Below are 21,625 nucleotides of genomic sequence, written 5' to 3'. Positions count from 1 at the left end.
GATCTGTTTACGACTCTCTTGTGATGCTGCGGCTTGCCGAAATTGTATTTATGCGAAGTTCTTGTGGACGACTCGTATTTTCAACGACTTGTGATTGAAGCAGCATAGAAACAGAAGAAAACTACATGAGCTGGCAGCTAACTTTTTCATAGAGGAACCTTGTTGCTGAGCCGTTCTGATACTACTTTGAAATTGGTCCTGACAGGGGTGGCGAGACAGCGACAATCAGGACCTTGGGCTGAGCAAACAGACGTAAAAAGAGCACGGATGGCCGAGTCTCTGTGTGAAGAGACGATGTTGGTTCGGTCTCGATCAACTGAATGCAATGCAAGAAACATGCCCCAGAGGCAACCTGGAAAACGGCGTCGCATCCAGCCCGGGCCTTTCAAATGAATCTCAAAGCCACACAATTACATGCTGCCCAAGAGAATCTAGGAATAAAACCCACGGGGCATCTTTTGAAGGACGCCCTGTGCACAATCAAGAGCAGCCCGGGGGGCCTCGGCAAAGAAAAGCGAGACAGATGGAAGCTGGCTGCATGCAAAGTGACCTCATGACGAGCTACGCATGCGCCGCCACAAAAGGGGCAGGCTGGAAACAAAGAGCGGAGGACACAGCCTATATCTGAGCCGAAAACGGGCCTGAACCTGAGCCGACAATGGAGCCGGAGCCAGCACCTAGAGGCCTAGCACTTGTGGACTACCATGCAAGAGGCCTAGCCCAGGACCCAAGAATGCGCTGCGATTCAAGGTCTTCTGCGATTCAAGGTCTTCTGCGATTCAAGGTCTTCTGCGATTCAAGGTCTGCGGGCGTTTTAGTAAGAAACGTGGATTCAAGAAAATCAAGCATTGGTCCTGGAGCACCAAGCGGTGTCCCTTTCTCAACGAAGAAAGTGAAGACATTCGGGCATACAGTAGATGCATGTCAAGAATCACCCAAAAGACACAATCCCCGGGGCATGAATATCAAGCCACCAGAGAAAAGAGGTGAACGCTCTCACGTCCAGATCTAGGTGCATCCAGTCACGAGGCCTCTACTAGTTTACGTCTGATACTTGGAAACCCTGCTCCGTTGGGGTCTTGCCAGGAACAGGCACAATCCTGCAGCATGCCTCCATGAAGAAGGCCATCGGAAATTGCACGAGCGACGAAAACACCTCCAGACTAGTGCTCGACTATAGTCTTCGCCAGGGCCCTGGCCACGGCCGGGGACGCGCGGCGTGCACACAGCGCGCACTGTGTGCAGGCGCCACGGTCCCCCAGCACCGCTGCCGTGAGCCCGTGTCGGGCGGCACAGACCCCAAACTCCGCAGACCCGCTCCCGACCACGCCCCCAGCACGCGCCCGTTTTCCCCGCCGCGAAACAGCGGATTCTCGCCAAAATGACGGAGGGGCCCAGGACCCGAGGTAGGCGTCCTGCACACAGCGCGCGCCGCGCCCGCGCCCCATCTCTCGGAAACGGCGCCAGCGGCACCCAAAGGTTGAATCCACACGCCGAAAACACGTCTTTTCCGCCGCCGTTTTCCGCCTGCCATGCCTCCCGGACCGCCGCCACCGCCGCCACGCCCCGACGCACGTGGCCGCCGCGCGCCGCCGCCACCGCCGCCGCCGCCAGGCCTCGCCGCCAGCCGGCCCTCCACCACGCTTCCCCAGGTCTCTTTGGGGCGCCTTCCAACAGGCGTTCCAGCGCCGCCCATGGCGCCCGGCACGGCCGCCCAAGCCCGGGCACGGCCGCCGCCGCCGCCGCCGCCGGGCGCCCAGCCGGCGCGCAAAATCGCGCGCAAAAACGGCCCAAATCCGGCCCCGTTGGACCCGGCGCTCCTAGAAACACGCAAGCAGGCGTGGTTGCACGCACAGAAACAGCGGCACGGCGCCGGCGGCTCGGCGCGGCCGCGGCGCAGCCGGCCCGCGCAGGCCGCCATGCCGCCCGAGCACCTCCGCAAGATCATGCGCGACCACGCGGATCTCTCCAGCAGGAAGATCGCCGGCGACAAGCGGGCGCACCTCGGCGCACTCAAGTACGTGCCGCACGCGCTCCTCAAGGTGTTGGAGAACATGCCCGCGCCCTGGGAGGCGGCGCGCGACGTGGCCGTGGTGTACCACACGTCCGGCGCGCTCACGTTGGTGGACGAGGTCCCGCGCGTGGTGGAGCCCGTGTACACGGCGCAGTGGGCGGCGTGCTGGGCGCAGATGCGGCGCGAGAAGCGCGACCGGCGCCACTTCAAGCGCATGCGGTTCCCGCCGTTTGACGACGACGAGCCGCCGCTCGACTGGGCCGACCACTTGGACGGCGCGGACGTGCCGGACGCCATTGAGATGGGGCGCGACGACGTGTATGGGGGGGGCTCTGGGGCGCCCGAGGCCGCGGTTCTGGGGGTCTCCAAGACACCCGAGGCCGCGCTCGCCAGCGTGCTCGACTGGCTCCACGACGACAAGCCGCTCCTCGACACGCCGGCCGCCGGCGCCGTCAACGGCCCCTCCTACCGCACGTGGCACTTGCGCCTCGAGGCCATGGCCGCGCTCTACGACTTGGCGCGCCCGCTCCTCCCGCACGTCTCGGACGCCAACTACTACTACCTCTTCGACCGGCGCGCGTTCTTCACCGCCAAGAGCTTGAACGTGGCGGTGCCAGGCGGGCCGCGCTTCGAGCCGCTCGTCCGCGCCGCCGCAGAGCCCGACTACACCGGCTTCGACGCGCTCGACCGCGTGGTGTTCCGCGTGCCCATCCGCCCCGCGTACCGCGTGGCGTACCCGTTCTTGTTCAACTCGCGCGTGCAAGCCGTGCACGTGCCGTGGTTCCACGAGCCGCTCGCCTGCTACGTGCCGCGGCCCGCACGCGGCCAGGCGCCGTTCGTGTTCCCCGACGCCTTCCACCCGATCGACCCGCCCGCGTTTTGCACCTCGCACGCAGAGGCCGCGTTGGTGCCCTTCGCCGTGGACGAGCTCGCCGTGCCGCCGCACTTCGCGCCGCTCTTGGCCCGCTCCGCCGCGGGGCCCGTGCCCTTGGCGCCGCCCCACACCGCGGCCGCCTTGGCCTTGCTCTGGGCGCCGTTCCCGTTCAACCGCCGCGCCGGCCGCACCGTGCGTGCGCAGGACGTGGCGCTCGCCAAGGCCTGGTACAAGGAGCGCCCGCCCGCGGGCGTGCCCGCCAAGGTGCGCGTGTCGTACCAGAAGCTCCTCAAGCGCCACGTGCTCACCGAGCTCCACAACCCGCCGGGCGCGCGGCCGCCGCTGGCCAACCACCACCGGCCCGGCCTTCTCCGCAGCTTGAAGGCCACCCGGTACTTCCAGCAGACCACCATCGACTGGGTCGAGGCGGGTCTCCAGGTGTGCCGCCAGGGCCACAACATGCTCAACTTGCTTCTCCACAAGCGCGGGCTCACGTACCTCCACCTCGACTACAACTTCAACTTGAAGCCCACCAAGACCTTGACCACCAAGGAGCGCAAGAAGTCGCGCTTCGGCCACGCGTTCCACTTGGTGCGCGAGCTCTTGCGCGTGCTCAAGATCATCGTGGACTCCCACGTGCAGTTCCGCTTGGGCAACGTCGACGCCTACCAGTTGGCCGACGGCATCCACTACATCCTCAACCACCTCGGCCAGTTGACGGGCATCTACCGCTACAAGTACAAGGTCATGCACCAGATCCGCGCCTGCAAGGACCTCAAGCACGTCGTGTACTCCCGCTTCAACAAGTCCATCGGCAAGGGCCCCGGCTGCGGCTTCTGGCAGCCCGCCTGGCGCGTGTGGCTCGCGTTCATCCGCGGCACCATCCCCATGCTCGAGCGCTGGTTGGGCAACTTGTTGGCCCGCCAGTTCGAGGGCAGGCGCGCCAACGACGTGGCCAAGACCGTCACCAAGCAACGCATCGACTCCTACTACGACCTCGAGTTGCGCGCGCAGGTCATGCACGACATCATGGACATGATCCCCGACGGCTTGAAGCAGAACAAGTCTGCCTTGGTTCTCCAGCACTTGAGCGAGGCCTGGAGATGCTGGAAGGCAAACATCCCCTGGAAGGTGCCCGGCTTGCCGGCGCCCATCGAGAAAATCATCGAGCACTACATCAAGGGGAAGGCCGACGGCTGGATCTCCATAGCCCACTACAACAGAGAGCGCATCCGGAGGGGCGCCACGGTCGAGAAAACCGTCGTCAAGAAAAACCTAGGCCGTCTCACCCGGTTGTGGATCAAGAACGAGCAGGACAGACAGCTCGACTTCGCCAAAAACGGGCCCTTCGTGTCTCCAGACCAGGCCGTCATTGTTTTCCAGACCATGGTGCACTGGCTAGAGAGCAGGCGCTTCAGCCCCATCCCTTTCCCTCCGATTTCCTACAAGCACGACACCAAGCTCCTAGTCCTTGCCCTCGAGAACTTGAAGGAGAGCTACAATGCCAACTCCAGGCTCAACTCGGCCCAGAGAGAGGAGTTGGCGCTAATTGAGCAAGCATACGACAATCCGAACGAGTGCTTGGCCCGCATCAAGAAGTATCTTTTGACCCAACGGATATTCAAAGAAGCCGGCTTGGAAATGATGGACCACTACAGTCATTTGGTCCCTACGTATGCTATCGACCCACTCGAGAAAATCACTGACGCTTACCTCGATCAGTACTTATGGTACGAGGCTGACAAGAGACAGTTGTTCCCCAACTGGGTCAAGCCCTCAGACGACGAGATTCCCCCATTATTGGTTTACAAGTGGTGTCAAGGAATAAACAACCTTGACAACGTGTGGTGCACGGCGGACGGTGAATCAAATGTCATGTTCCAAACCTCGTTGAGCAAGTTCGCCGAGAATATCGACTTCACAATCTTGAACAGACTCATAAGATTGATTGTTGACCCCAATATCGCAGACTACATCACCTCGAAGAATAATATCGGGCTCTCGTACAAAGACATGAACCATGTCAACCAATTGGGCTTGATTCGTGGACTTCAGTTCTCGTCATTTGTATACCAATACTACGGGTTGATCATCGATTTGTTGATTTTGGGTTTGGAAAGAGCCTCTGAAATCGCCGGACCTGTACATCAACCCAACGCGTTCATGCAATATCAAGACAAAACCACCGAAACAGCCAGCCCCATCAGATTGTATTTGAGATACTTGGATAAGATTTATGTGTTCTTCAGATTCGAGCGTGAAGAAGCTGAGGGCCTCGTCCAAGATTATCTCACTGAAAACCCAGATCCTAACTTTGAGAACCTGATTGGTTACAACAACCATAAATGCTGGCCCCGGGATTCAAGAATGAAGCTCATGAGGTCAGATGTGAATCTTGGAAAAGCCGTGTTTTGGGAAGTATCAGGCAGGATACCCTCGTCTTTCACAGAGATGAGATGGGAAGATACTTATGCGTCAGTCTACTCTCCTGAAAACCCAAACTTATTGTTTTCTTTGTGTGGATTTGAAGTCAGAATTTTGCCCAAATGTCGCATGTTGGAAGATACATCTTCGCAAGAAGGTGTTTGGGACCTTGTAAATCAAGAAACAAAGGCAAGAACAGCAAAAGCATATCTTCAGGTTTCCCAAGAGGATGTTGAAAAGTTTGAAAACAGAATTCGTCAAATCCTCATGTCGACAGGCTCCGCCACATTTACGAAAACTGCAGCAAAGTGGAATACGTCGCTTATTGCTTTGTTCGCTTACTACAGAGAAGCCGTTGTGGCCACTGAGCCTTTGCTCGATGTGTTAGTCAGATGCGAAACAAAGATTCAAAACAAAGTGAAGTCAGGCCTCAACTCCAAAATGCCTTCCAGATTCCCACCTGCGGTCTTTTACACTCCAAAAGAGCTTGGTGGGTTGGGCATGCTTAGTGCGTCACACATCTTAATCCCAGCTTCGGATTTAAAATGGTCGAAGCAAACAGATACGGGAATTTCACATTTCAGAGCGGGGATGACCCACCAAGAAGGACGGATGATCCCTACGGTCTTCAGATACATCACAACATGGGAAAACGAATTCTTGGACTCTCAACGCGTGTGGGCAGAATACACAATCAAAAGGCAAGAAGCTGCCGAGCAAAACCGCCGTCTTACATTCGAGGATATGGAGGCCAGCTGGGATAGAGGCTTGCCGAGAATAAGCACTTTGTTTCAAAAGGATCGTCAAACCTTAGCGTACGATAAGGGCCACAGAATCAGGAGAGAATTCAAGCAGTTTTCTTTGCCTCGATACAATCCTTTCTGGTGGACGAACAACCACCATGATGGTAAGCTTTGGAATTTGTCTGCGTACAGAACTGATGTTATCCAAGCATTAGGGGGCATTGAAACAATCTTGGAGCACACTCTTTTCAAGGGCACAGGTTTTGACTCTTGGGAAGGATTATTCTGGGAGAAGGCCTCAGGGTTTGAGGACTCCTTAAAATTCAAGAAGTTGACCAATGCTCAACGTTCTGGATTGAGTCAGATTCCAAATCGTCGTTTTACATTGTGGTGGTCGCCGACGATCAATAGGGCCAATGTTTACGTTGGTTTCTTGGTGCAGCTAGACTTGACAGGAATCTTTCTTCACGGAAAGATCCCAACTTTGAAGATCTCCCTCATTCAAATATTCCGTGCGCACTTGTGGCAAAAAATCCACGAAAGTTTGGTGCAAGATCTTTGTCAGGTTCTTGATAAGGAATTGGAAGTGTTACGAATCGATACTGTCGAGAAACAGGCTATTCATCCCCGGAAGTCCTACAAGATGAACTCATCCTCAGCGGATATTGTTTTGTCAAGCACATATAAATGGAATGTGTCCAGGCCTTCCCTTTTGAATGATAAGAATGACTCGTTTGACAATGCGACGGCCTCGAAGTATTGGATGGATGTTCAGCTCAGGTACGGCGATTATGACTCACACGACATATCCAGATACACCCGGGCTAAATTCTTGGATTACACAACCGACAGTACCAGCGCTTATCCGTCGCCAACAGGTGCCATGGTGGGAGTCGATCTTGCCTACAATGTCTACGATGTTTACGGAAATTGGTTTAGTGGTATGAAACCTTTGATGCAAAATGCCATGAAGGAAATCATGAAAGCGAACCCAGCCTTGTACGTTCTAAGGGAACGCATAAGAAAAGGCTTGCAATTGTATCAATCCCAACCACAAGTTGCTCTTCTCAACTCTTCCAATTATGCTGAATTGTTCAATAACGAGACACAATTGTTTATCGATGATACAAATGTGTACAGGGTGACAGTGCATCGTACGTTCGAAGGAAATCTTTCTACAAAACCAATTAATGGTGCAGTATTCATGTTGAACCCTAAATCAGGCCAATTATTTTTAAAGATCATTCATACGCTGGTTTGGGCTGGTCAAAAGAGGTTAGGTCAATTGGCAAAATGGAAGACAGCCGAAGAAGTTGCCGCATTGGTGCGTTCATTGCCAAGAGAAGAACAGCCTAAGCAATTGATTGCAACACGGAAAGGTGTTCTCGATCCTCTCGAAGTCCACATGCTTGACTTTCCTAACATTTCTATCCGTGCTTCTGAGCTTCATTTGCCTTTCGCTTCCGCCTTGAAAATCGACAAGTTGGCTGACGTTGTTTTGAAAGCAGGAGAACCACAGATGGTACTCTTCAATTTTTATGATGACTGGCTCCAGAGTATATCCTCATATACTGCCTTTTCCAGAGTGATTCTCTTGCTTCGAGCATTGGGTATTAATCATGAAAGAACAAATTTGATTCTTCGGCCCGATGCTAGCATCACGACTCAGAGCCATCATTTGTGGCCGACTCTCTCTGACGAACAGTGGATAGACGTGGAAACGCAATTGCGCGATTTGATTTTGAATGATTATGCTAAGAAAAATAACGTCAATGTTCAATCATTGACTCAATCTGAGATTCGTGACTTGATTTTGGGGCAGGACATTGTTGCTCCTTCTGCAAAAAGACAGGAAATCGCTGATGTGGAAAAAAGTACTAAACCAGATACAGAGATGGCTAACGCCAACAACCAATTGACTGCTTTGAAAACCACCACGCAAAACATTCATGGGGAAGAAATAACCACTATCACAACCACGAACTACGAGCAACTGGATTTCAGCTCCAAGAATGAATGGAGAAACAGAGCAATTGCTGCGAACAATTTGCACTTGAGGACCAAAAACATATATGTCTCCTCAGATGATTTTGTTGACGATGGTAGCAATACATATGTCATGCCAAAAAACCTCCTCAAGAAGTTTGTGCAGATTTCGGATACCAGAACCCGAATTGGAGGTTATATTTACGGCTCGTCGCCTAAAGATAACAATCAAATCAAGGAGATTAAAGCAATTGCGTTGGTGCCACAGCTTGGTTCATCGCACTCTATACAGTTTCCAACCGTTCTTTTCGACAAGTCAAAGAATGATCTATTGCTGAAACTCGAACTTATTGGCTGGATACACACGCAAAGCCATGACTTGAATATGATGGGCCCGGTTGACGTTACTACTACTTCTAGTTTCAAGGTTAACAATGAGCTGGTTTGGAGACAAGACATGATCTCATTGACAGTTTCTCTCACGCCTGGGTCTGTGACATTAACAGCATATACAATGACGGAAGCAGGCTATGAATGGGGATCTACTAACAAGGATTTGGTTTCGAATGCACCCGCTGGCTTCAGCCCTGCGTTCAGCCAAAAGAGGCAATTAATACTCACTGATAGAGTTATGGGTGCGTTTTTGTGTCCTGACGATGGAATTTGGAACCACTCGTTCATCGGTCCCGTGTGGGATCCGAACAGTGTGTACGACCTCAAGTTGGACATACCGCTTCCATTTTATCATGAGTTGCATCGCCCGCTTCATTTTACAAATTTCACCGAAATCGAGGGAAACCAGTTAGAGGCCACTCAAGAAAATCACTTCTCGTGATGAGCATCATGTATATAGGGTAATTTCTTTCAATTAGTATCTGGAATAAAGACTGAGCTGTACCACATCACCAATGGCGTACAGAGATAACGTACTCGTCAATTTCCAGGAGCAATTTGCGAAGCTCACTTCTAGAAATGTTTTCCCGTAGAAGAAGCAACTCTAATGAATTCTGACCGTTCATGTACTTCAATAGTTTATAGAACACAGCGGTGAGTTCTGAAGAGAGACCACATTCTTCATATATGATCTTGTTAATCCATCTGCGCTCGAGGGAGGACGCTCTTCCAGGATCGACGAGAATAGTGTCGCCGTCGTCCTCAAGAACAAGGTCGGGTATGGAATTGTGAGCTTCAAATCTTTTCTGGAGTTTATCAATTTCCTCCTCGACCGATTCCAGCGATTCCGGATGTGTTGCTTTTTCCAGCGGGCCGGTTTGCTTCGAAGAGTTGTCGACTGCCAGGTGCATCTTATTGTCGACAGCAAAGATTTTCTTAGTACGCAAACCATCCGCATTTCGTTTCGGTGCCTTGCCAAGCTCTTCCTCGAGCTCCTCTTCGACTTTCATTTTGACTTTTTTCAGCACCTTGAGCCAGATGTACGTGTGCAACTGGGTCACATATCCGAACCTGACTAGCCATGCAAGCGCTGAAATGTACATGTCTTTGTGATCGCGTGAGGGAATGATAGATGCAAACTGTCTGGGTTTTCTGGACCTGGTGGAGAGAAGTCGGAGAAACAGCGGGAGCGAGGGCACGGTGGGAAACTGTTCATTGAACTTTACAATGTCCCTGTGAAAATTTGTACTAATGGGAGCCATAGGAGATACGATGTAGATCCCCCTGGTGTTGAGGGGAGGAATCACCCTGGCACGTCTCCAGTAGACCAAATGGAGTGCTAAAGACTTGATCTCTGCGACGCTTAATTGCGCCGAGGCACCTGCGTGGAGTCTAAGGGAATTGGCAATTTTAAGGAGTGACTCGGTGGGTCTTATCATGTGTACAAATCGAGCTAGGGCCGAGTGAGTCTCGGCCTTGATGTCTTTGATGATGACTTCCGGGTCGTCACAGAGAAGAAGAGCTAGATGCACAATATCATCGGGGTTTGCATTAATACCGTCGTCATCGTCCTCGGCGGTGTTTGGATCAGAACCGTTGGGTGTTAACCCGAGCAAAAGCTCCATGAGGTTAGTGTTGCTATACCGAGTAGTTTCACCGACATTCACTAAGCCTGCACGACCAAGACAGTTGATTGTGGACAGGAGGCACGAGCCAGGGATGTACGGGACAGTAGGCTCAGGCAAGGAGTGAAATTCCGTCTTCATCGGGATTTGGAATGACCGGGGCTTGCCATTGATGTTTAGGTTGGCGATCTGAGAGGCTGATATTGCCATGTGACACTCTGCCATCATTCTACAGAGTGGCAGATTTGCGAGAAGATGTGCTGTCATAGACGTAGTTTCCTTAAGCTCGGCGGATGCACGAAACTCATCTTTCAACTTCAGAATCATGCGTACTTGGAGCCACACAAAGTCGTTCTTCTGCTGCTCGTACCGCAACATGAGAGAGAGCTTAGATGTCACGTTGTAAAACATTTCGTCCACGCGATAGTTTCGCTCGATGTCTGGTGGGGACATCACAAACACTAAATGAAACATGCTCATGGCAGTGCCGGCGCGCAGCGATTCTGTCTCCGGCTCCTGAGGCATACCACCAGCGGGGTCTTCGACCAGATCCTGGCGCTCGCTTCTTGCTGTGGCGGTTCCGGTGGCAGCGGGCCTGTTTTTCTTGGCCCGCCAAGACCCGTTCGTGTCTACATGGACCGGTAGGCCCAAGAAAACCACGTTCTCAAGCATCACATCAAAGCGGCGATTGCACATCGCACGAGGCGGACAAAGCATCTCGCCCAATTGATCAGGCTCGAGGCCGAGAATCTGACCTGGCTTGGATATGCCCGATTTGGAGGCTGTATCCTTTGCCTTGAAGCCGCTGTCTGCCGTCCTCTTGCTCAATCCGCTTTTAACCGGGGGGTTTGTACCATCCAATTGTTCCGTGGAGTCACGGTAACTTTCGCGAGCAGTGAGGAACGTCATGAGGTCGTTTTTCGTGCCCAAGTAGTAGTTCGGGTGGCTTGGATCCCACAAGTGGCTGGTTTCGGCTTTCAGAAATTGGTTCTCGCCCGCGAGGTATTCGAATTCATCCGAGCTAGCCGCGTCGAAGTCCTCGTCGTCAAAATCGTCGTCTTCTGAGCGACTTTCTTCATCGGCTGTCCGGCTAACTAGCTGTCGCAGTGAGAGGTCATCTGGGTAGCTGAACGCTATCTGAGGCCCATTGTGTGTGCTAACTGCGAGGAGAATCCCAATAAACGACGGGTTGGGGAGATTATAGGACATGCAAGATCAAGCCTGGGCGCATCTGGCCAGGCTTGGGCGCACTTGGCTGACGATCATGTCAGCCGGGAGATACGCAGTCACGTGATCCAGCGTCGAGTCACGTGATCGTGGGTTTTGTGGCTCCCGGGCGCCCAGTTGGGAACACAAGAGCTGGCCGGCATTTGGAGTCTTTCTGATAGTTGTTGTTTGAGTTTTTTCTTCTTGGAGTGAACGGCTTGAGGCCCAAACAAAGCCATTGTGGCTGACCGAATCCTTCCTAAATGCGGGGAACATACCTGAAACAGAAAGCCCGACCCCAGGGCCTAAGGCGAGAACCATGAAACACGCATGTGACGACTTGTGAAACACGGCTCTTCGGAGCTCTGGGGTTTGTTTTAGCGGCTGGGCCACTATTTGGTGAGAAGTAGATTGAAAAAAGCGGCGGCTAATCAGATAGATTCGGCCCATGTATAGCTGTGCGGGTCCTGTACATAGTCGTGTTGGCTCTACTTTTAAGGTGTCATTAATCTGGCACCAAGTGATGCCCAAAAGTCTCAATCCGACATGGGTAGATAATGGAGCATAATGCAAGACAGTATTCCAGAGCAGCACTGTGAGAAGAAAAAAAGCTGTTGAATGCAGGGCTTGGTTGTGGGGCTGAATTTGGGTATTCCTGTAGAGGCGCGAGCTTCCTATGCATTCATTATAGATCAAGTACTGTCTGGGATGTACATATTGTTTAAAAAATTAACTTTTTCATTAGGCGATGTAATTATTGTTTACTCGGGTTTAGGGACTCGTGATTCATATAACATGTCTGGAATCAAGGGCAGAATCAGCTCTATGGATTTTGCGGCAATCTATGAAGCGCCGGTCGATGGAAAAGTGGAACCTCCATCTCGCCGTTCTGAAACAGATGAATCTTTTCTGAAATTGCCAATTTCCTCAGCGGTTGGGGGCGCTTTGTGTTCGGCTTGAAGCCCCCGAAAAGCTGCTCGAGCCTGAGAGGCGTAGTGGGAGTCTTAGGCAGGCTCATGTCGGATGAGCTAATCACGGCGTTCCCTGATCCCGCGACGACGGCATCAAAGATACATTTGGATACCCTTTGGGCGGTTTCGAATTCATACGTAGTATACAGACAACGGCTGTTTCGGGAGACATCGAGGCAACAGCCCGTGGTCGCCATAGCCGTCAGCAAATTTGATTTCCGGGAACCAACACCAGCCTTTCGACCATGGTGGCTCTCAAACAAGATCAGGTATAGTCTCGACCATGTCCATTGGCAATACGCATGGTTCACGCCGCATGGCAGATGCGAGCTCAGACCAGAGCCACAGCATTCGACCCAGCAGACACTCTTGCCACCTCCCGCAAGTAGGGCTGGCTCCAGAATAAGACTACGCATTCCTCGTCTCTTCATTGCAAGAAAGAAAAAAGAAACTCACATCTTGTGCTTCCTCTCCTTGTTGGCCATCTCCACGAAGCGGCCCTGCGGAACACCCTCGATCCAGCGGTTGAAGCCCACGATGGCCTCTTTGGCGTTCGCCGAGTTGACCATCTGGTCCCGGTTGGCCTTGAGGAGCTGCTTGTTGGCGAAAATCGAGGGCTCGTACAAGCCGTCGAATTTGCTCACGAGGTCCTCGAACACCACCTTGTTGAACTCCTCCGTGGAGTAGTTCTTGCCGTTGTACACCTTGTTGAAGAAGCCCAAGCGGTTCAAGTCCTGCCCGCTGACGGGCTTGGCGAACAACAACGCCTCGGCAGATTTGGACCAGCCCAATCTTAAGAAGAACGTGGCGGACGTGCCGCCCTCGGCCACCAAGCCCAAGTTCGAGAACGGCGCCAATAAGTTCACGCGGTCCTCGTCGATGGCATACACAATGTCGCAGAACGCCACCATGGCACTGGAGAGCCCAATGACCGGCCCGTTGAGCGCGGCTACAAGCACCTTCTTATGGTTGTGGCACAAGTCGGTGAGATACACGTTGCGCCCGGCGAAGTTCTGCAACCAGTACTCGTGTGAGAACATGACATCCGGGCCGGCCTTGGTCAAGGCCTTGTCGGCAAAATTGGCACCTGCAGAAAAGTACCGGCCTGTGGACTGGAGGAGCGTGCACACGGTGTCCTCCTCGTCGTCAGCCTGCTGGAGGTACTTGGCCAACTGGAGGTACTGCTGTCCGTTGAGCGCGTTCAATTTGTGGGGGATGTTGAGGGTGATGACCGTCACGCGCCCGCGCACCGCGTAGGTTATGGTGTCTTCGTGCGACATTGCTGGGGGGTGTGCGCGACTTGTTTTTATTGGGGAGTGGATTTGCAACTCTGGGTGGGTTTGCGACTCGGCGTGAATTTGCGGCCCTGGATTCGCGACTCTTTGTGGATTCGCAACTTTTTGTGGATTTGCAACTCGGCGTGGATTTGCAACACTGGGTGGATCCGCTTTTTGAATTGGCGTGAAATCCGCAAACGTGCAAAAAAGGTGTTTTCGGCGGGCTGGCTCGGGAACTGAGCGGCGCTGTCTCTAATGACACGTCAAAAGACTGGGAAGCAAGAGGCTGGATTCCGGGGAGACAGAATTCTAGGGATTTCCTGTTTTTCTGCTGATGGAAATACACGGTCGAAAAAAGCCAGTGTTGGAGCAGGCTTCCTCGGCTTTATATGGAGACGCACCTCGCAGGAACGGCCTGTGTGGGGAAACCCGCGGGTCCCGAAATCCTGCGCCAGGGCAAGATTTGACGAGAAGCCGAGGATGCGAAAACTCGTGGTTTGGAGACACGGCGTGCCGCTTTCTGGCGGCCTTGTTTCAGGCTACTATTTGAGGGCCCCGCTTGGCGACTGCCTGCCTTCTTTCGTTTTCCTTCGGCGCCGTCTGTCTTAGGGCATCATCTCAGCGGACCTATGTTTCTTTGCTAATTTTAATGGCCGCGGCCTTGGGGGTGCTCCTCGCAACCGAGGATACGGCTACTGAGGTGAAAAAATTCGATTGTCCGCGGAGAATGGTCTCCGGCAAAATTTGGCCGCTCGTGGAATCCGGTCTTTTCCAGATCGGGAAGCCAGCTTGCGCCCGAGGGGTAAATGCTGTCTATAGCGGCATTGTTGGCGTCTCTACCCAGCCGTAGTCTCAGCTGGCTAATAACGCAGGGTGCGGTGCGCTTTCTGGTGCGTTCGGGTGCCAGAAACCCGATGCTTTCTGTTGCTAAAAAAAGCTGTGATTTCCCGCTAAAGCACCAGTACTTTTTTAAAGAATCAGGTGTCGGGTTCTGAACGTGACGGGGATCCTTCCGTTCAAAGCCGTGGATCTCCATATGCAGTCCGCCACTGCTGGAACACATTATGGTCAAGACACAATTTTCACTGAGTGGGTCAAAGGTCGGCAGCTAGGCTTTGATATTGCTGATTTAGTGCGTGCAGCTCTCGGTCTATTTTGAATTGATCGACATGGACGGGATGCAACTCATTCGCAGACTCGATGTTCTCGGATACTCGGCTACGAGGGCAATCAGAGAAGAAGCACCTTTCATGATCTGACAGATGATTGATTTCCGCACTGGAGAATGGAGAAATCAACAAAGGCCGTTCGGGAACATGACGGGTCACAGAAAAAGAGGCAGCTAACGAATTGAAGCTGCAAGGGAGAGTGTGCTTTATAATTTGATGCGAAAAGATGGAAAATTCGAGCTATGCGTTGAACCTTGCGACTATTCCATCGAAGTCAGTGATATCGATTCCGCAAATTATCCCCAACGTTCCTGAGTTTTTGACCACCGAAATGCATTCATTTGTTATTCGAGCACTTCGTATCAGTCCAAGGCTCGGTTTAATTTCTTTGAAGTCAATCAACTCCCCGCTTGGTAGTTGCATCGGATCTGATGTCTTGTCGAATTTTTGATTCCAACGGGAAAACCCGTCAAGTCAAATGAGAGTGCACATTTTTGACGAGCTATCTACGTTGACAAGGCATGACAGTATTTAATTTGAGTATATCATAACCGTGCGAGGGCCAAAGCTCTCAAAAATAGGCAACTTTGTCATTAATATTCATCACCCAAGGACTTCAGCTGTTCCTCCAGGCCTTACTTGTCATGTTTCTACCCACCTTCGCTGTATTGCGGGCAAGCACATTAACATTTGGGGACACGGTGTTTCTTTCCAGGCTCATCTATTGGCAATGAGCTTCCTGATTCTCTCATTTGGCTACTTTCAGCTGTGGATCTTGGTTAAAACATCGGCAGAGTGAAAAATTTGCGTCGGCTTCAAACCACTAGTGTACGGCACATTTATCAGTTACTGGAAGCGACAAAACCCTAGCAAATTTGCACCTGACCGGCCAATGACTTTATGATATGTGCGCAAACTGTATGACAATCAAGAATACTTTTGACTGAGTTAATCAAACGTGAAAAGCTCAATTGGTAAACTTTTTCAAGTGTTTGTCATTTAAAATTTTACAAGCAAATGCAGCAATGTGCACAAGACAAAGCATATTGCAAATCAGACTGGAGATCATATTGATATTGCATGGGTGAATGGTTCGGCGCCATTCAAAAAGAGAAATGCTAGATTTATTCTGCTCATAGAATTTTTGACATACCCGAACTTTGAGTATCAGATTTCAAGAGTGTGATGATAGTGTATAGTACTTCACTGACCATACTCTCTTCACGAGCTCGCAGGTTAATTTATGTGCTCGAAATCGCAGAGTATTCAATAAATCTTAGTTCATACAATCCTTTAAGGACAAGCCTTGCATGATCGACTTCGGAGCTTCAAATGCTGGTTAAATATTTACGCAATTAGATAAGTGTTTGAGAAGAGCGACTTGCACATTGAAGGAATCTTCATAGATTACTATGGAAACACACCTGATATGCTGCAGTCAATTCGTGAGGCGTTTCAATTCATGTCGGAATGAGAAAGCATTACGTCCAAAAACAGGTCTTTATGAATGATGAGGTGCTGATCTTTTAACTAAAGTATGGAATCTGGGCCCATGGGCTGGGTATACTCTCAGAATTTGGCTAGCAAGCACTTCATGACAATATTGTGCTGTCTGAAACTCCTCAATTCTCCGATTTTTTTGACACGAATGCGTTCGCTTTCCTCCACTTCTACCAGAGTCTATATCAAATAAAATAAGGGGAAAAAACGAAAAGCTTCCGGAAATAAGACAATAGCACTGCAAATGAACATTCGCGGGCGGACTCGGGCTTAAGAGTTTTCAATGTGACCAAGTGTGGCATACAATATCAGGCTGTACTTTATTTAAGTCGAAAAAATGAACAGTTTGTCTTTGGTAAATTTCTTGTTCTCATAGAGCTTTCTTGTGTTTCGAGATAGAAACGGTATAAAGTTTGGTGCCACTTCGCTTAGAACTGACAGCGAACTCGTAGGATAGAAGCCGATGTACTACACTGCAATCTAATTGCTTATCTATCTCATTGTTTTCCCGTCTAGGCTTCTTCTTGGTTCTTGGACATGCATCTTTTATTTATGTCGAATTCCTCAATCTTTTCAATCGAGAGCCAGTGCTTCTATCTTCCAGCACTCCCACCCAAGGACGGGAGAATCTATCGCAAGACTTTCCAAAAATAAAGGTTTATTATGGAGACCTCTGGGGCTCTTTCTGGTCTAGGAAGAGACTTGTATTCTGGATTAAGAATTCTTTTTCCAAGTATCAAAAGCAGTTCTTTTGATAAGTTAAGAAATTTAAAATTACAAAGACTGCGCAAGTCAATTAACACCTTAGCTGTGAATGGTCCGAAAAAATGCAAAAGAGTAGTCGTTGAGAAAACCAAGGTTTGGCACTTTCAATCACAAACAACGGCAAAAACAAAACTAGTTGAAAACCCACGCCGAATTTCGTTCACTGAAACCTAGCTTGAAACACCCAAACGACGCAACGTACTATTGCAGCGGCGGTCACGTGCGCTTTATTCATTAATGCTGCTATACCCAGTGGCCCTTTCCTGCCCATTTTTGCCAAAACTGCAACCAGCCTTTCAAGTGGTGAGGTTTTTAGATTTACTGAGAAAAATTTTGTCCGGTCAGCCCAAATCTACCACGTGAAATAAGAATCTAATCGTGGCACACTAGGAAGGTCACCGCGCGCACCAATTTGGATTGATACCCTTAATTTTCGAAGTTCCTCTCCGTTTGCGAAGTTCGTCCCAAATTCTCCAAATTTCCCAGCATTTTTCCGATGCCTCCAAGTCCTTTATTGTCTACAGCTACTCCAAACCCTTTGGAATTAATATTAGTTGTATTATCTATATCATGTACAACACCTTTAGCAACAATAACACCGAGAACATCTATACACCTGTAACATTACAACACCAATAACGCCCATAATATCTGTAGCACCCATAACATCTATAAGCCCATAACATCCATAACATCTATAACGTCTATAACATCTATATCGTCTACAACATCTATAACGTCTATAACATTTATAGCACCTATAACACCAATAAGACCAATAACATCTATAACACCTATAACACCAAAACACCAAAACATCTATAACACCAATAAGACCAAAAGCACCATAACACCAAAACACCAAAACACCAAAACACCATAGCACCAAAACACCATAGCACCATAGCACCATAACATCACCTCACTCCAAATTCCCCAAACTCATATCATCTATATCCCCCAGACTGTCCAAAATCTCCACACCTATTACATCTCCAACATCCCAAAGGCCTGAACGCCACGCCCATCCTCGCACCCCATCCTCACACTCACACCCGTACACCACCCTGCCTCCCCCGCGCCGCGAGCTCAACTGTCAAAACACCTCCCTACTACCCCCTCTTTTCCCCCAGATGCCAGGCGCCGTCACATTCCCCCAAACTAAAGTACGCCCTGCAGCATACACGCGGCTTCGCGAGCACGTGCCCGTGGTGCCGCCTGCAGACAGTCGCCCGTTCCCCGAGGGCCGTCTTCGGGTAGCGTCGTTTGTGTACGGCGGCTCGCGCTACGTGTTGGCACGTGACTTGGCTGCCCTCTGGAACTACCCCTCGCTGTACCACGTGATCAAGCGGCTAGTGCGGCGGTCCGGCGTCAGCAAGACCGCGCTAGTGCGCGGCTCCGACGCGCCGCTCAACGCGGTGCTCGCGGACGCCGGCGTCATCCAGCCGCACGAGCAGAACACCTCTTTGTTCTGCATCCACCTCGCCACGCTCCAGCAGATCGTGGCGGAGCCCGCGGCGCTCGTGGACTTGCCGGGCCGGCGGGCGCACGTGCCCAGGGGCACCAAGCCGGCCGTGCCGGCGCCGGACGACGACACCATCACGCTCTCGCAGGTGTTCCCGAACCTCGGCGCCGTGGCCGCGTCGCTCCCGCCCACACATGCCACGTTTCTCGCGCTCACGCCGCTCACCAAGTTGCTGGTGTACAAGCACGAGGGCCTCTACCGCAAGGTGTACGGCACGGCGCTCAGCGCGCACGAGCGCGAGCTTCTCTCGCAGGCCAACAACTACGTGGGTGACAGCGACCGCACACCCGGCAGCAAGGCCGCCGGCGACGCGGGCCGCGCACGCAAGCCCTTGGGTCGCCTGAAGAAGTTCGTGGGCAACGTCGACCCGAACCAGATGGACGTGGCCGAGAACGTGTTGCCCGGCTGCGGCTACATCCCCGAGTTCAACGTCAACGCGCTCTGCAAGGTGCCCAACTACTTCGTGGCCAACAAGGAGATGGGCGCGCAGCAGGGCGCGCTCTTCCAGCCGCCACGGGCGCATTTGGCCGGCTTGGCCACCAAAGGCCGCAAGCCGCAGGACATGCCCAAGCAGCTCTATCTGCTCTTGTCCAACACGGACCAGGAGGCCTACCACTTCAAATACTACTACTTCAAGAGCTACCGCGGGCCCGGCTCCGGCAACTATAAGGACGCGGCGTTGGTCAACCGCATCAACAAGATCCGCCGCTTCCCGCCGGACGCGGCGCCCGTGTCCAACGCCAGCACCCACATCTCCGCAGGCCGCGTGACCAAGCCGCGCCGCCGCCGCGGCGACCTTCCCATCAAGGGCTTGACCCACGACTACTTCTCCCACGAGAACGTGGAGATCGTTGTGGAGCGCCAGCGCCGCTTTGCCGAGGACTTCGAGAACTTGGAGATGCTCCACAACAACGCGCTCTTCAACTTGTTGGTCAACGGCTACCGCGACGTGGCACGCGACACGTGGGACGCGTTCTACCAGTTCAAGATGATCGACTTCGAGAAGATCCACCTGCGCAAGCAGAAGGACGCACGCGCCGCGGCCCGCGCCGCTGACCCCATGGCGTTCCCTCCGTTGGCAAGAGACGTCTTGACTGCCCGCTTCCTGCTTCCGTCTGACTACGCCGAAATTATGGAGAAGCTTCCGTGTGAGTTGCGTGGGGAAGACGAGGACCCGGCCCATGCCTTGAGCGAGCCTGTGCGGTACGTGGCCCGCTACCCAGACAAGAACGTGCCTGAGATGTTGAACCAAATAGAAGTCATCAAGCTACCGAACGCCAATTCTATTGCGTGGGACAATATTCGGAAGTACAAGCGGGCTTGAAACTCTTGTGATTCCAAACTGGCCTGAGGCTCTCTTAGACTCTTCCACTAGCTTGAAGCTCTACAAAATCTGTGAGAAAGTTTTTATGGATTGAGATGGTATAGGATGCTGGAAATTTCCCGATGCTCGAGGCTTTTACAAAGTGGTACATGAACTTTCAATGGTTGTAAGCTCTACAGTCCCTGGTAACACAGGGCAAAACATGCGGTGGAACCAGTCCAGCGTGTATTTCAAGCCTGCGGTCAGCTGCGGTCTTTGAATATGTCAAAATCAGGCATGCCTTTCCGGCCCGTCTCACCCATGGTGAAGTTTTTGCCAATGTTGCTCCCCAAATACTTGTTGGTGATCTTGTAGTCGGGGATTCGGGGACTGGCCACGGCCAGCGTGAAGTCCAATTTCTTCGGCTTGAATCTCCTTTGCTCCTCGGACAAGACTACCACTTTGCGCTCTCCTGTGCGCGTGTTCACCATTTCCATGTGCGTAGAATAATCGATCACTTGTTTTTCAGTTTGCTCGTCGCGCGGGTCCTGGTCAATGAAAGGATTGGTTACTTTCATCCGTGGGATCTTATCTAGATCTTCGACCCTCATAAGATGCACAGGCCCATCGGAGTCAACAAACAGTTCAAATTGGGGGTTCTGCGCGATTCTTGGCTTTCGCAACGGTGTGTGGGGTGTATTATTTGCGTCGTGCCTGTCTGGCAGATCTTCAAGCAGCTTCTTCGCCTCGAAAAGCGTCATTTCGGCAATTCCTGAGCTGGTGACTGGTGCATTCTGGCCAGTGGAAAATAAACTGACATTCAGTTGAAGTGCCGGGGAGAAATACGTTCCTGAATTCTTGAGACACTTACCAAAATCATTTTTGAACTCAGGGGCTTCAAGAAGCCCATTCGCTTTGGACGCGTCCTTCTCGGAAGGCTCTTTCGATGGCTGATCGCGTATAGCCTGGAGGCTTGCGAGCAAGGACCTTGACTTTGCAATGGGCCGCAAGTAGCCTGTTTCGCCTCGGGGTTTACGGCCTGTTCCAATAGTCAGTGGCGTTGGCATGAGAAACTGCGGTTTCGAAGTCGATAGCGGTGTGATGGGGGTCGTTGCAGACGAGTTTTGTTCCGAAAAAACGGAACAATCACTATTTTCGGGCGAATCCAAGGGTTTGGGAAGCCCGCCATCACAGGCCCATTCCTTTCCCAGAAAAGGCGACCTCTTGGATGCTCGTGAAAATTTGTCTCTTTCAAATGAAAGCCTTTTTCGCAGTGCGCTAGCTGATTTGGGAGTGTAGGATCCCATGGCCAGAGCCTTTGGTCTAGTTGGTGTTGAAGGCGCAGCAGACATGTCGTAATCGCTAGCAACTTCTTTGATATCTGGAAGGAATTCTAAGTTCACTAAACTCCGTAAATTGGGTTGAATGAAGAAAAAAGCTTCTTGCCTTGATTTATGTGTGACGGTGCTCAAGTGCAAGGATGTGAAACGAAAGCAAACGTTGTATCAGATTCTGAACATGAAACACCAGGTGTTCTGATGAGACGCGCATGACAGACCAGAATCTTTTTTGGTCCATGCTGGATGAGTTATGTACACACTTCATGTGAGAGCCCATCTATAAACGAATAATATTCAATTCTTTCCGTCAACCATATCCCACTGGTGAAGAGAGGAGCTGGAGGCTTAGTGTCCTTTTGTTTAAAATGTGATTATTTTGCCTTCTATGTTAATCTACACATATAGGTTCAAAGTCATTCCCGAGGAGTAATTTATGCATGACCATCATTCGTAATTGCATTCATCGTTTCAGTGTACAATTTACAAGTCGTATTTGAAGTTTGACTGAGA

The 21,625-nt window shown here is 51.7% G+C and overlaps 6 protein-coding genes across 6 annotated transcripts; 2 read left to right on the top strand and 4 right to left on the bottom strand.

The window, feature by feature from the left end:
- The first annotated feature begins 1,493 nt into the window (after positions 1–1,493).
- PRP8 (U4/U6-U5 snRNP complex subunit) lies at positions 1,494–9,053 on the top strand. The gene has a single exon (XM_018855754.1). It carries the CDS (start codon positions 1,533–1,535, stop codon positions 8,874–8,876), a length of 7,344 nt encoding a protein of 2,447 aa, XP_018712544.1. The 5' UTR covers positions 1,494–1,532; the 3' UTR covers positions 8,877–9,053.
- METBIDRAFT_38680 (uncharacterized protein) lies at positions 8,944–11,268 on the bottom strand (the record flags this gene model as incomplete). Its single annotated transcript, XM_018857029.1, has 2 exons — positions 8,944–10,566; positions 10,606–11,268. The coding sequence occupies 2 exons, from the start codon at positions 11,266–11,268 to the stop codon at positions 8,944–8,946; spliced, it is 2,286 nt and encodes a 761-aa protein (XP_018712543.1).
- A 1,420-nt stretch (positions 11,269–12,688) lies between these two features.
- Positions 12,689–13,516, bottom strand: ECI1 (dodecenoyl-CoA isomerase; the record flags this gene model as incomplete). The annotated part of the gene is made up of 1 exon (XM_018857099.1): positions 12,689–13,516. One exon carries the CDS (start codon positions 13,514–13,516, stop codon positions 12,689–12,691), a length of 828 nt encoding a protein of 275 aa, XP_018712542.1.
- A 3,969-nt stretch (positions 13,517–17,485) lies between these two features.
- Positions 17,486–18,061, bottom strand: METBIDRAFT_145303 (uncharacterized protein). Its single transcript, XM_018854514.1, has one exon. The coding sequence runs from the start codon at positions 17,858–17,860 to the stop codon at positions 17,531–17,533; it is 330 nt and encodes a 109-aa protein (XP_018712541.1). The 5' UTR covers positions 17,861–18,061; the 3' UTR covers positions 17,486–17,530.
- Positions 18,062–18,080: 19 nt separating this feature from the next.
- On the top strand, positions 18,081–19,796 carry METBIDRAFT_10942 (uncharacterized protein; the record flags this gene model as incomplete). The annotated part of the gene is made up of 1 exon (XM_018853886.1): positions 18,081–19,796. One exon carries the CDS (start codon positions 18,081–18,083, stop codon positions 19,794–19,796), a length of 1,716 nt encoding a protein of 571 aa, XP_018712540.1.
- METBIDRAFT_31013 (uncharacterized protein) lies at positions 19,567–21,326 on the bottom strand. Its single transcript, XM_018855753.1, has one exon. The coding sequence runs from the start codon at positions 21,125–21,127 to the stop codon at positions 20,039–20,041; it is 1,089 nt and encodes a 362-aa protein (XP_018712539.1). The 5' UTR covers positions 21,128–21,326; the 3' UTR covers positions 19,567–20,038.
- Positions 21,327–21,625: the final 299 nt, after the last annotated feature.

The sequence above is a fragment of the Metschnikowia bicuspidata genome, assembly GCF_001664035.1.
Source record: "Metschnikowia bicuspidata var. bicuspidata NRRL YB-4993 chromosome Unknown METBIscaffold_2, whole genome shotgun sequence".
NCBI classification, from domain to species: Eukaryota; Fungi; Ascomycota; class Pichiomycetes; order Serinales; family Metschnikowiaceae; genus Metschnikowia; species Metschnikowia bicuspidata.
This window is presented reverse-complemented; position numbering and strand designations above follow the sequence as displayed.

Excerpts from the sequence above, each read along its gene's own strand:
- METBIDRAFT_145303 (XM_018854514.1), bottom strand. The coding sequence starts at position 17,860 with ATGGTGCTATGGTGCTATGGTGTTTTGGTGCTATGGTGTTTTGGTGTT.
- METBIDRAFT_31013 (XM_018855753.1), bottom strand. The coding sequence starts at position 21,127 with ATGTCTGCTGCGCCTTCAACACCAACTAGACCAAAGGCTCTGGCCATG.
- PRP8 (XM_018855754.1), top strand. The coding sequence starts at position 1,533 with ATGCCTCCCGGACCGCCGCCACCGCCGCCACGCCCCGACGCACGTGGC.